The 13,675-nt window shown below is 44.1% G+C and overlaps 1 protein-coding gene across 2 annotated transcripts in view; it reads left to right on the top strand.

Moving 5' to 3' along the window:
* MYO7B (myosin VIIB) overlaps positions 1–13,675 on the top strand; it is a 55,854-nt gene that overhangs the window by 19,785 nt on the left and 22,394 nt on the right. For both annotated transcript variants that reach the window (XM_076341649.1, XM_076341650.1), the window contains 12 exons: positions 703–840; positions 1,796–1,948; positions 2,466–2,564; positions 3,118–3,212; positions 5,499–5,583; positions 6,642–6,860; positions 8,206–8,382; positions 9,115–9,324; positions 10,244–10,411; positions 10,689–10,769; positions 11,327–11,454; positions 13,062–13,188. In XM_076341649.1, the coding sequence (XP_076197764.1) occupies positions 703–840; positions 1,796–1,948; positions 2,466–2,564; positions 3,118–3,212; positions 5,499–5,583; positions 6,642–6,860; positions 8,206–8,382; positions 9,115–9,324; positions 10,244–10,411; positions 10,689–10,769; positions 11,327–11,454; positions 13,062–13,188 (1,680 nt within the window). The remainder of the gene's footprint in view (positions 1–702; positions 841–1,795; positions 1,949–2,465; positions 2,565–3,117; positions 3,213–5,498; positions 5,584–6,641; positions 6,861–8,205; positions 8,383–9,114; positions 9,325–10,243; positions 10,412–10,688; positions 10,770–11,326; positions 11,455–13,061; positions 13,189–13,675) is intronic.

The raw sequence follows: 13,675 nt of genomic DNA, 5'->3' as shown, positions 1-13,675 counted from the left end.
CTGGGGAAGTCAGGAACTAACTGCGGCCAAGTGCAATCCCTCGGGGGGTTACACTATCGCAACTGGGAGCAAAATTGAACCCAGGAGTGGTGAGACATAAAGCACTTTATATGCGGCAATAAATGCACTAGCTCTTACCTTATCCTCCAGTAAAAGTTTGCCTTTTCACTGCTTACTGTAGTATTAATGAGCCAGGCGATCAGTCATCCTAATCACTAAGGAATGAGCTGTTCTGGATCTTTAGCATTCCTAGTTAGTGATAAGATGGCAGCAAAGCGTCTGGCCTGGAGGTTATTATTGCTTTGGGAGTGGCTGTTTCTCACCAAGCTTTCAGGCACACACCCATGAATAATAGCTTGGCACCCAGGCCCTACACTAAACACAGCCTTGGTTGGAAGAGACAGGCCTATGTGGGCTCATGTGGGTAGAATTTCCTCCACCACAGCCACCCCCACTGCTAGAACTTAGTAGAACTTAGTAGAACTTGGAACCCAAGTAGGTGAAAGAGCTCAGTGGGGTTTCTTTGCAAGAATAAACCCAAAGTAATAAAATGCAGATGGCAGATTTAGCTCCCATGTAGGTAAATAATTTCTTTTCTGGCACTTATGTGATACTGTTACATTGTACAAAAATACAAAGATTTATTAACTTGCCCTCTGACAGTGAATGCCGTAGCAGTCAGCATGTGCTTACTCTTCCCAGGGCTTGGATACCACCAAACGGCTCTCTACTCTGGGAGGACAGTTCAAGCAATCCCTGGAAAAACTAATGAAAATCCTTGAGCAGTGCCAGCCATACTTCATCCGCTGCATCAAGCCAAATGACTACAAGAAACCACTGGTAATGTTTTAACAATATGAGGTCTTGTCTCCAGCAAACTTTTTAATGAGAAAAAGCTTGTCAGTTGCTGTGTAGCATTTTATATCTGTACTTCAGCCAAGAAGAGCTGGAGTACAGGCTATTACTAGAATAAAAAGGGTGGTAGGATATAGCATTGTTAATTTACAAAAACATCTCTAAAAGCATCATAGAGTAATAGATGGCAAAAAAGCACATAGGTGTATTCCTGAGAGGAGTTGTAAAAGCCTTTCCTGTAAAGACAAAGACAAAACTGGAGAGTTTCTAGCCCCTTAACAAGGGGACAAACAAAAAACATTAGGATCAAACAATGATCATACTATGAAATAGCCTGAGAGAGAACAGGAGAGCTGTTGGTGTTTGAGCGGGGTGATGTGGCTTAATTTGACACTACAGGAGAAGAGGAGCAAGTTTGTCATTAAGATGCTTGGCTGGAACTCAGGAGATCACGACCCAGTTCTACATTAAAACCTTGTATGGTGTTGGTCAAGTGGCTTAATAATTTTTAAAGTACTGGACGTGGTTTAGTGAGCCTATTTTTAATCTGCATTACAAGCAACTATGTTTTGCCTGGCTATGCCCAAAGGGCCTAAGTTGCTACTGCAATTATTCACACCTGCAAAATGATATGAACAATTTATTGTTCATATGAAATTGCAGTTCTAGAATTGCAAATGGTTGCTAAAGCCAGACTGAAGTTAATGGGCTGTTTCCACTGCCAATAAACACAAATTTGAAGACCCTTTGGGGTGACTTGTTTAGGCCTGTAATGAATTAATTTAAGGCACTAAAGAAATAAGAAATGCAATTAAAAAAAGCATAGTAGGCCATTTTGCAGGCACTCTGAGGTTGGAGGTTAATAGATACGTTCTGAGGAATGCTGCATGTGTAGCTTCTTTCAGTGCTAAGTCTCCTCCTTGTCTGCTTTCCCTTTCAGTTGTTCAACCGGGAGCTGTGTATCAAACAGCTGCGATATTCAGGGATGATGGAGACAATTCAGATCAGGAAAGCTGGCTACCCAATTCGCTATAGCTTTGAGGAGTTCTTTGAGAGATACAGAGTTCTCCTGCCATGGTCTCTTCGAGAACAGGTGTGTTAGCACAAACTTGGTTTAAGGCTAATCTAACTTTTCCTTATGAGGGTTTAGTCTTTCGCACAGTAGAAAGTTCTTCGATTATTGCTGGCACAGTTGAGAGAGCTGTCATCACAGTAACTGTAGCTAGATACTTACATACTCACTTGGGCCTTAGCTGAAACAGTAAAGGTGCTTTTAGGTTCAGCTATCCTTGACCTGCTCCACACAGACATCCCAGGCAGCGTGGCATCCCCACTGCCCTCAGATGTTTCTTTTCTGTAATCACACACTTCTGAGGTCTCTAACATCCTCCTCGCACTTGAACTCTGGAATGCTTGACCATGCACTCATGTTCCTCCTTTTCTTGACCGTTTGAGCTGAACCACTTTCATTCATTATACTGTCAGCCCAGAGGTCTGTAAGACCTCATCTGTTTCTGTTCTTTGCCCTTTGAAATGTGGGGCAATAGATCCTTACGTAGTGTGCTGTGTTTCCAACCAAGCCCTAACATGATGATGCTTTTGCACATCAGCTGAAGAATGATGCTCGACAGAGCTGTATCAGCATCTCTGAAGCAGTGCTGGGCAAGGATGAAAGCTGGCAAGCTGGAAAGACCAAGATTTTCCTTAAAGTAAGTAGAAAGGACAGTTATTGTCTCTTCTCCTGAAAAACTGGGTGCTTCACAGTATAGCTTGACCTGCTTGTGCAAGAGTGGTGACCTAGAAGGACTGGGTTCTCTTACAAACTCTCTTGAATCTGAGGCTGGATCTTTGTTCCTGAAGGCCAAGTAATTTAATGGACCCAGCTTGGTGTGGGAGAGGCTGATCCTGTTCCTGTGCGCCAGTGTTGCAGCTAAAATAGCACAGTGCAATGTATTGGTCTCTGCTCAAGCCTTGAGCATAGAAAAGAACTGGATACCTGCACAGTGTTGCAGGGGACTTCCTTGTCCATAGCATTCCCCCAGGTAGAAACAGTCTTACTGCAGGCAGATTCTCTGCTTGTTTATGGCTACGGCCAGACATGGTGTGGTGAGGTGGTGTGCACTCTTCCTACTGCAGTTCCACAAATGCATTTTAATCGCACTACATCATGCTGATTTTGGGCCTCTTTCAGACCATGTGCCCAGTTTTCAGAAGTTGTGAGGATGTCTGCTCAGCTGGCATATCCACACTTTCTTTTAACAGGATCATCATGATACGGTATTGGAGCTGCAACGCCAAAATATACTCACAGATAAGGTTCTTCTTATCCAGAAGGTGATGAGAGGATTGAAGGACAGGTCAGTGATCTTACAGAAGGGAATTTGCTTTGGTTTGAAGCAGTAATCTTTGCGGTGCAGTTTAACACACACTGTGAAGCATATTTGAGTATGAAATGTATCAATCCATACCTTCCACTAGCCCTAAATTCAGCACTCGTCATGTAACAGTGCACAGTGCATCTATGCAGATTTTGCACAAAGATTTGTTCTGGCTCAGTTTCTTGATTTTCATGATGCTTTTCAAAATGCAGGGCTGTGGCACATGCAGCTTGTATGTGGGGCTGGAAGGAGGATTTGCACTTAATATTTCTAGTAAACAGTAGGTATCTGGAAAGCAGGAAATCCCCATGGAATCTGTGTCCTTCTCAGAGCTACAATGACTCTCTTATTTAGGATGCTGCTTTGATACAAGACACAGAAGAGAATCAGATAGAAACTAACTAGTCCTTCTCTTTGCCAAAGATGCACAATTCTTGCATTTTGTCTGGTTTAGTTTGAAAGATCTTCAGAATTGAAATTTAGTCACTGTCAAGTAAATGTTTTTCCTCATTAAATGCTTTACATCCTGATTTGTACTTATTAATCTTGTATCACCCAACCAGAACCATGATCACAGAATCATAGAATCATAGAATAGTTTCGGTTGGAATGGACCTCTAAAGGTCATCTAATCCAACCCCCCTGCCGTGGGCAGGGACATCTTCAACTAGATCAGGTTGCTCAGAGCCCCATCCAACCTGACCTTGAACGTTTCCAGGGATGGGGCATCCACCACCTCTCTGGGCAACCTCTTCCAGTGTTTCACCACCCTCACTGTAAAAAATTTCTTCCTTAGATCTAGTCTAAATCTACTCCCCTTTAGTTTAGAGCCATTCCCCCTTGTCCTGTCGCAACAGGCCCTGCTAAAAAGTTTGTCCCCATCTTTTTTATAAGCCCCCTTTAAGTACTGATAGGCTGCAATAAGGTTGCCTCGAAGCCTTCTCTTCTCCAGACTGAACAACCCCAACTCTCTCAGCCTTTCTTCATAGCAGAGGTGTTCCATCCCCCTGACCATTTTCGTGGCCCCCCTCTGGACCCGCTCCAACAGGTCCGTGTCTTTCTTATGCTGAGGGCCCCAGAGCTGGATGCACTACTCCAGGTGGGGTCTCACCAGAGCAGAGTAGAGGGGCAGAATTACCTCCCTCGACCTGCTGGCCACGCTTCTTTTGATGCAGCCCAGGATACGATTGGCCTTCTGGGCTGCGAGCGCACATTGCTGGCTCATGTCCAGCTTTTCATCCACCAGTACCCCCAAGTCCTTCTGATGATATAGGACTGAATCCTGGTTTGGTTTAGAAATATTCCTGACAGTAGAGAAGGAAGAACTATAAAACATGACACAAATGCCCAAAAACTTCCCCCTTTTTTTCAAACTCTGCCTGCCACCTAACAGAGTGTCACCTCTCCCTAAAAGCCTCACCTCCCTTTTATTTTTAAACCATCAGGGCTATGTGCCACTTCTGACAGCCACAGTGTGACAGCTTTTACCATGGGAAGTTCATCTTTCTCAGATGGGCTCCTAGTCCTGGCAGTTAGGACAGTGGGGAGCAAGTGGTCATTAGATGGGGGAGTTAACTTATCCAGGCTTGGTGCAAGGGCTTTTTTAGTTCTTACAGAGCTCTCCTACCACAGCAATGAATTTGGTCTGCAGTTGCTATAAGTATTTTTGCAGCATTAAGGGCAAAGTCAGCCCGGATGTATCAAGGTGGTTAGTAATACTTCTATCTCATCCTTTCTACTAGCAAATGGATAGCAAAGCAAATAGGAAAACACTTTGTGAGCTCAACTGATTCATGGTGCTGCTTCACTTGCAGAATGAGCTGAGCCTAGGTGAAATCCCCTAAGGCCTTTATTGACAGAAAAGGTCAGGCAAAACAGCCTATTCTGGCCTTTCCATCAGCATGGAGAACATGTAAGTGGGCAAAATGCTTTGAGTGAGGATAATTTTGAAGCATGTGGTACAAAAGTATCTGACCAGACTAATTTTTCTGCTGCAACATAATACTTTTCTTGGGCTACTCAGAAGCAGGAAGAAGAGCCCTCACTGAGCTTCAAACTTGCCCTGGCAAGATGTCTACTAATAATTGAGCTAGTTAGTTTAGCAATAGCTTTCCTGGCTCTAGTGTTCCTAGACAGCAGATAAGGCTGAGATCAGACTGTAGACATCCCATAAAAGGAAAAAAATGCCACCTTATTCTTTACTATTATCATAAGAAGCAGCAGAAATAACCTATTGCTTGTCACCTCACCTGTCTGTCTGCTTAGGAAGCAGTTTCTGAAACAGAGGAAGTCTGCTGTAGCCATTCAGTCAGCCTGGCGAGGCTACTGCTGCCGGAAGGATTTCAGAATGGTAAGAGGCAGGTGTATATATAAATATATATTTTTTATATATATATATATATATATATATATAAAATTGTGTATGTGTGTATGTTTATATACTATGCCCTGCCAGACTGAGTGGACTATTAGGAATGAAGATATTCACAACTGAAAGGAGGAGAGGCAAGATGGCAGGGTGTAAAAAAGGGTGTAAAGTCCAAGGAGGGCTCTGGGACCTCTCAGGGCTTGCTGAACCTGTGACATTTCTGCTTTCTGGTGAAATAGTAACCCAACTAGCCTCTGGCAGGCCTGGCTCTGGCGACCTGGCATATGAGTGATCCCACACTTCTTCTAGACAGGAGTCCAAGGCTTGGACTCCTCCAAGACACCATGCTATGAGCAAAGTGTCTTCCACAACTGTTACAGGAAAACTGGGAATCTGTAAAAAATTACCAGAAAAATCATTATATCAATCTCACATTATTAAAAATATTGGCTGATCTTCTATAGATGGTGGGATTTCTGGGTGAGGAAAGCTACACCATATTGGGGGCACTCACATATTGTGTATTCGTGTGGCAGGGATTATTATTAACATATCCCATACATCCCATTTGCGAGGGGCAGGAGGAGAAACTGCCAGTTTCAGTCAGAAACTTTTTCTATTCTGCATCAATGATGCAATTCCTGCCTGAAGAGCCAGGCTGTTGTCCTGCACTCTGCCCCATCCTCCTCTGCTGCTTCTCTTGGTGTTGTCATACCCATCTCTCCAAGGACCTGCCTTTTTTTTTTTCCATTCACTTGGCTTCATTTGTGCTCTCTTCCTTCCCTTGTCAAAATCCCAAGCTATCATTGTCACTTCCTGGAGCCACTCCCTAGAACAGGTCCCCAGAAGAATTCTATATAATCTAGTTTTAAAAGCCTATTACTGGCAGAAAATAAAGCATAAAGGGCAGTATCATCACATTAGTCCCTTCCAGTGTCTTTATCCAGTTACTGAATTTTGTTATCTTCTACTCATCCCAACTTACTCCCAGTCTTAATGATTTTGAACCATAATCACTTATTTTCCTCCACCTCCTACAGGTTATGCTGGGTTTCGGGCGCCTGCAGGCTCTCTACCGGAGCCGGCAGCTTGCTAAACAGTATGAAGCTACCCGGGCTCATATCATCAGGCTTCAAGCCATGTGCCGTGGTTATCTAATGCGTCAAAAGATAGCAGAGCAGAAGAAAGCTGTATGTGTTATACAGGCATATGCAAGGGGCATGTTTGCTCGCCAAATCTACCAGAGGATGAAGAGGGAGGTATGCTCACAGATACCTTGTGAACATGTTGTTTCTATGAAGTTCTGATAGAGATTTAATGACCAGCAAGTGTTGCCATAGCACTGGATGTGGATATTTATTTTGGGATATTTTATTTTGAGCTCTTGTCAAGTATGAAAGCAGAGTTTTAAGCAGACAATCTTGTTTACGTTTGCTTTCTGTGTTCATTATCACGGATCAAAACTTCACTGACAGAGCTGAAATGTTTTTGACAGAAGGGAGGGAAAAAGATAAGATGTGCATGTGTATCAGTCACTCCTGCAGGGGAAGATCAATTTCTACAGCAAGGCCTGATAACGTCACTTACAGATCCGTTCAGAAGGGAATCCTAATGCAGTGTGTCTTGGTACGCGCTGCCAGAGAAAATCCTGTACTTACTACCTTGGCGGTCCATAGCATATGGGAGGCCTTTCTATGATTTCCTTTCTGTATTAATGCTGTACAAACAGGACAAAGCCAGTTTGCAGATTTCTGCCTGTGGCCTGTTTCCTAAAATGCCAGATCTAGAACTGAGTCCATGTTGGGATAAAGTCCTGGTGTGGACAGCTTGTTAATGGCAAAAGGGAGCCGGCTCAGCAGTTGTGGAAACAGTCACAGAATGGTCCTGTTGTCCACAGAACAAGTGCAAGCTGGAAGCCAGGAATATCCGCTTGGAAGACGAGAAATGTCTCATCCAAGTCCTTGGACCAGTGCAAGCAGGGGAAAAAGCTATGAGATTAGAAAAGGTAGTATGTTGGCAGAGGAACGCTGAATGCTATGTTCCTTGGCTGACAAGATGGCTTGCCCAGCTCACACCTGCAGACTTGCTCAAAGATCTGAACACTGCTATATTTTAATAAAAAATGGACATAGTTGTAAACCTATTTGTAACAGTGCTTTAGAAATGGGACAAGGCAAACACATGCACATTTCTGTTTGCAGTATGAGCTGGCACTTTAGCCAAACATGCACAATGCTGTTACAGCTCCCCAACACAAAACATTTTTAAATTTTAAATAATGTGGCTTTTTTTTTCCCCCCTGCTGTTAGGAATTCTGTGTTTTTCCTGTATTACCTCTTGTTGATAAAGTTCTTGAAAAATTGCACATCATTACCAATAGGCCAGCAGTCTATAAGGACAGCTGTAAGAGCAAGGCCCTGCTGCTGATGTGCTAGGTATTTGTGACTGCTTAGCACAAGCAACATTTGACTTCACATCCAACACTGCACTAGCAGAGCTGGACCTCGCTGTCATAACACCTTTGTAATAGTGTTTCATCCTCACACCCATTCATTCTAGCAGAATGATGTTCCAGTCATGCCTAACCAGTTTCTATGTTTAAAGGAACACCTGGCTACTCCGAAGAGAGAGGAGGCAGAAGCAAGACAAAGGAGGAATGCTATCGCCAATAAACCAACAAATCATGATGTTATCAGCGACCAAGAAATGGTGGACAAAATTTTTGGGTTTTTACCTTCTATGATCGGAGGCCAAGAAGGACAGGCTCCTCTGGGTTTTGAGGTACAGAGCTGCAGACTGGTAATGGGTCATGTTCATCCCTCATGTAAATCCATTGACTTTGTTGGAATTCCATCAGTGGTCAATTCTGTTTAATGAACTTCTGTATAGTGAAAGAATGACAGTGAATGAGTCATCCAGACAGTCTCTTTGGGAACTGCTTTCAGAGTCAGTTCCCAAAAGTTTTTGATAACATGCAGTTTGGGGACTATGTGTCTTCAAAAGCTACTGCATAGTTGTTTCTTTGGCACAGCAGACCCTCACCAAATAGTGCCATTCTTTGCATTTTGGCACCAACCACATGTTCTGCTGACAGCGCTCTCAGTGATTTTCTGGCTGAAACAAGCTGGAAGTTCGTGACCCAGGTGATCCTGTGTTCTTAAAAGCAAAATTTGAGATACAGTGGTCCTGACAGCTGTGGAGGATGGAATCGGGTAGGGAGAGGTAGGCAGAGTAGAATGGTCTGGGTTAGTGCAGGTTGTGAGCAATGACATAGCACCTGGATTTTCCATCAGCAATGTTCTTGCTGAAGACCAAGACAGGAAGGTCATATGCAATGGATGCATCTCAGAAGGACAAGCTCTGAGTCCCAATGATCTGTTGGTAGCAGCTGAAAATGGCTTTGGGGTTAGCTGGAAAGCCAAAAAAAAAAAAAAAAAGAAAAAAAAAGAATGTAAAATAAGAATATCAGAGTACAGGGAAAGAAAATATGCTTCTTCCTCATGTTCTGCACAGGACTTGGAAACAAAGCCTAACAAGCTGGATGAGGTTGACCTGGACATGGTTCCCATGAGTGTGGAGCTAGAAGAGGAAGCAGATGGTTTGGAAGAGTACACCTTCCCAAAGTTTGCAGCTACTTATTTCCAGGGGTCATCTACACATACACATATCCGGAGACAGCTGCGGCACCCACTACTCTACCATGATGACAAGGACAATGTCCTGGTATCTTGCTCCTTGTTGTTGTTGAACCTGCTCCCTCCACAGCCCTGGCTTCTACAGCTCCCCTCATCCTTGGGTCCCCCAGCCTCTGGCACAGCCCTGGGAACCAGAGACTTTAAAGCCAAGCAGATAGTCCTAAGCACTTGTATGAAAGTAGTAGTTCCCGTCAGCATTTTTTGGCACTTTGCAGGCAGGCATTTCACACAGATACCTGCCCAACACAAAATCTCTGGTCACCTTTAGTCTGCCTAAAGAGGGAACCCTGAGGCTTGTTTTGACTTCTCCAGATACCCTTTGGGGGCAAAAACAGACTGGAGAGAAGAAGCATCAGAGCTCACCTGTCTTTCTGCTCTTGTTAGGGTTGCTGGTCTGTGAGTTAGGACAGAAGGGGGAGGCCCAGGCCTCCAATTTTCCTGTTGAACCACAGGGGGATTGAGGAGGGGAGTTTTTCTTGATGCTAAGCAGCCTTGCAGAGTGGAGGATCCCATGCTGCAAAAACTTCGGTATTACTTGGCTTTCTAGTTCTGGGCGTGAGGGCTCCTGGAAGAGTTCACTCCACTGTTTGTCTGTCCAGGTGGGTAAATGCAGAGTGTAGTTCAGCCAAGGTTTCTCTGCCTCACTCCAGCCACAGCACACCTGCAAGGTGCCAATAAAGGGAATGGTGAGGGCTCAGCAATCACAGAGTAAATCTGACATTCCCACTAGAGCTGCACCCTCTTCCTTTAACATGAGAGTGTTGTGAATGTTGCTCTCATGTTGTCTGACATGAAAGTAAACTCCCAGTGTAAATGACAGGAGGAGACGGGAATTTTAACAGCTTGGACTGGGTAAAGGAAGAAAATGCTCTCATCTAAACAGGAAGAAACAGCATGAGGCCATTGGTTCTCTTGGCAGTTTCTGACTGTGCTTTCTGCCACCACAGGCTTCTCTAGTCGTGTGGGTTATCATCCTGAGGTTCATGGGGGACCTGCCAGAGCCAGCAATGTTTGCCAAGAATGCCACCACCAAGAGCGGCTCCGTGATGACACAGATATATGACACACTTGGCAGGAAAAACCAGGTCCAGTTCAGGAACGACAGCCCAAATATGGTGAGAGGAGCAGGATATGTTTGTATTTTCATTTGCTTTCCTTGGTTTCTGTGCTGTTCTACCAAGAGTGAGAAAAGCAAAGGAACCCTTTCATGCTACTGTACTTGAAATGCCAGAAGTGCAAAAGGGCCCCTGTCAGTCCTGGAAGGACACTGCAGCTCCTTCTGGCAGGAGGGGACAAAACAAAAACATCTCCATGTAAGCATCTTTCCTTCCTTAATGAATCATTCTTGCTATGCATTAAACTAATTTCCTATAATGGTAATGTATGTTGTAGAGAGAAAGCAGAAAGGATAACAAGATTTCCAAGGGGATCTCTTCCCTGAAGCTGAAACGGTCATCCAAGTTGACAGGGAAGGTAAGAGGTGGAAATAAATTGCTTCCCCTAAGTTTTTTTGCCTGGAACCCTGTCTTCACCTTCTGACAGACGTTATATGACAGCAACCTCCCAGCTGGGAACTTGTTCCCCTGCCAAGCCAGCACAGCCATGTACGGGATACCTGGTGCACTGTTCTTTTAAAACTATCCCCATGTGTACTGCTGTCATTCATTCTCTGGCAGATTCACTTGATCCCTTCCTGCTGAAGAGTGACCCCTGAACACAGGGAACAATTTATTATTGAGAATTGTTGGTATTACAGTACAGTTTGCCCAAAGCCCTGAGCAGACTGAGAACCACCATGTGCTTAGGGCTGTACAGGACAGTACAAGAAAGTTCTCCTAGCCAGTAATAGTGCTGTAACACTGCATTTTATGAGTTTGCTTGAGAGAGGGGGAAATATGGTCTGTTCCTAACTGAGCAGAAAGAGTTTTAGCCAGAAAGGTAGAGAAGGAATGTCTCTCATTTCTGGGAGAGCTGCCTGGTAAGAGAGGAGGTTTCTAGAGCACTCTGGGGTTCTGCTTGGTTTCTTTCAGGTGACAGACCAGCTGAGAAGTGGAGAAGAGGCCTTCCAAGAGGACAGCTCAATCTCTGAGAGACCTATGTCCAACCTAGAAAAAGTGCACTTCATTATTGGCAATGCAATTCTGCGCCCTGCCATCAGGTAGGAAATTTGTTCTTCCTTTCTGGGACCAGGCACCCATTACATCAAGGAAATCCAGCATTCCCTTTCCACAGTGCCAGGGCATTTTCCAAGTGCTGGAAATGTCTCACATTTATCTCTGGCGATTCCTGACTGAAAGCCCAAGCTAGTCACATAGAACTGAGACTGTAGGCCACACACCTCTTCGGAGGATGGGTCACCTTTATCAGAGGGGACAGAGAACGACTCCCCTACTACCTTTTCTGGTATCTTCATCTCATAGTTAAGGTCAGCTGCCTCCATGTATGGCTTTCTGAATACCCCACAGATATGCAATAGGGCAGAGCTTCAGGTGTAATCCAATAACACCTGAAGGTGGAAAACAGCCCTAGTGTGAGGGAGAAGAAACATTCAGAAGACACAGTAAGAAGTATGGAGTTAATGTACACTAGGTGTATGAGAGGTGTTTATAACCTCAGTTTCCCAATAGCCTGTTTCTGAAACCTCAAGCAATGTCCCCAAATCAGAGATGGTTGAAGGCCGGGCTTGCTGAATATATCAGCCACTAGAAGAAGAAATCCGGCTTACAAGTGGTGTGAGGCCGGACCTTAGGCTAAGCATGGTGTGGGGATGAGACAGACGCTGGTTGGTTCTGACCTGACCCCGTGAATTCTCTCCTCCATTTTAGCTCATTTTAGCTTATGCAACACTTTTCTGTAACAAAGCCCATAGGCACAGGCCCTGCCTTGACCTCAGTCGTGGGCTGCATTCCTCTCTATATAGTTGCTTTGTTTCAGTCAAGATGTTCCCAGAAGCAGATCCTCAGCTGGCAAAAATTGCCTTCAATCAATGTATCATAACAGCCACAGGCTGTAGATACTGAGGAGTATCTACTCCCTCATTCTGTGTTTCATCATATGTCCTATCTGGGAACAAAAACCTCATCCACCTTGTGTCCTCCCACATCAGACTTGCCAAATGTGTGTTCCAAAAGTCCAGAAATTTTAAGACTATTTTTAAATAGCAGTTTTGTTTGTATGCAGATTTTTGCATCTGTTTCCCATATGTCCTTGCTGCAGGCAACTTGCATTTTCAGAAGCTCACTCTGAAGCACCCTTTCCTCCATTCTTGTCCAAGGACTCACTCCAAGTTTACTAAAAATATAAAATTAAGCAGGGTGTCCCCCTATTCTTATCCCAAAATCCACATAGGAGCAGACAGACAAGAGCCATGAGATACAAGCCACATACTGTAGAGAGCTTAGAGCAAGTTTCACATGTGGAGGGACAGCAATGCCAGTTCACAGCTGGATGACCCAGCAATTGTTATCCCTGCACAGCCCCCCTGCTTGTCACAGGAGGTAATCCAGAATGGGATTTGCACTTGAACTGTTTGAGTAACAAGGAGTAGCAAAGGGCACTAAGTATACCTTGAGCCTCTTCCTGCCAAAGCCAATGAAACAGTTATTTCCTGTGGTACATTACAGGTGGTATCCTAGCTAATGTGGTTAAACCTAGCTCAGGTCTACTTCATCATGCTGCAATCATGCCAAGCTTGCAGTGGAAACGTAGCCAAAGACAGTTCAGACAGTGAATCATTATCTGTTGCTTTCACATGTTTCATTACAGAGATGAGATTTATTGCCAGATTTGCAAACAACTCACTGAAAACAGCAACAGGAGCAGCTATGCTCGAGGCTGGATCCTCCTGTCACTTTGCCTTGGTTGCTTTCCTCCTTCAGACACATTTGTGAAGGTACATTACTAACCTTCCCTGCAGCAGCTTAAATGCTTTAGCTGATGTGGTTTCTTGTGTATTTTGATGTTTTGATACAAATAGGCACATAAACTGTTTGGCTGCCATAGCAGCCAGTGCTGTGATTTTAGCAGAAACTATCTCATCTCATATGCTTATCTGGGAATTTAAATAAATGATTGCTGTACTCACATTTAATTCTGTTTCATTACATGCCATACAAGTCAGGTTCTCTTGTTGATCGCAGCCCTCATTTAGATCTGTAATCTGCAAAGAATTTGGCAAATTTTGTCCTCTCCAGTTCTGCCTTTCCAACATTTAAAAGCTGTCTCCAGTTACAGTCCTAGTGATTAAATATAGTCAGGAGTCCAGTATTAAAATCACTCCCCATATTTTACCAGTTCTTACCCTACATCTCCAAGCCCTACAAAATCCAATAGAGATCTGGGCTTTTTTGTCATTTTCTTAAATACATTAATTTCTAAAT

This window comes from Aptenodytes patagonicus, chromosome 6, assembly GCF_965638725.1.
Source record: "Aptenodytes patagonicus chromosome 6, bAptPat1.pri.cur, whole genome shotgun sequence".
NCBI classification, from domain to species: Eukaryota; Metazoa; Chordata; class Aves; order Sphenisciformes; family Spheniscidae; genus Aptenodytes; species Aptenodytes patagonicus.
The sequence above is the reverse complement of the archived record's forward strand: the minus strand, read 5'-3'. Positions and strand labels throughout refer to the sequence as shown.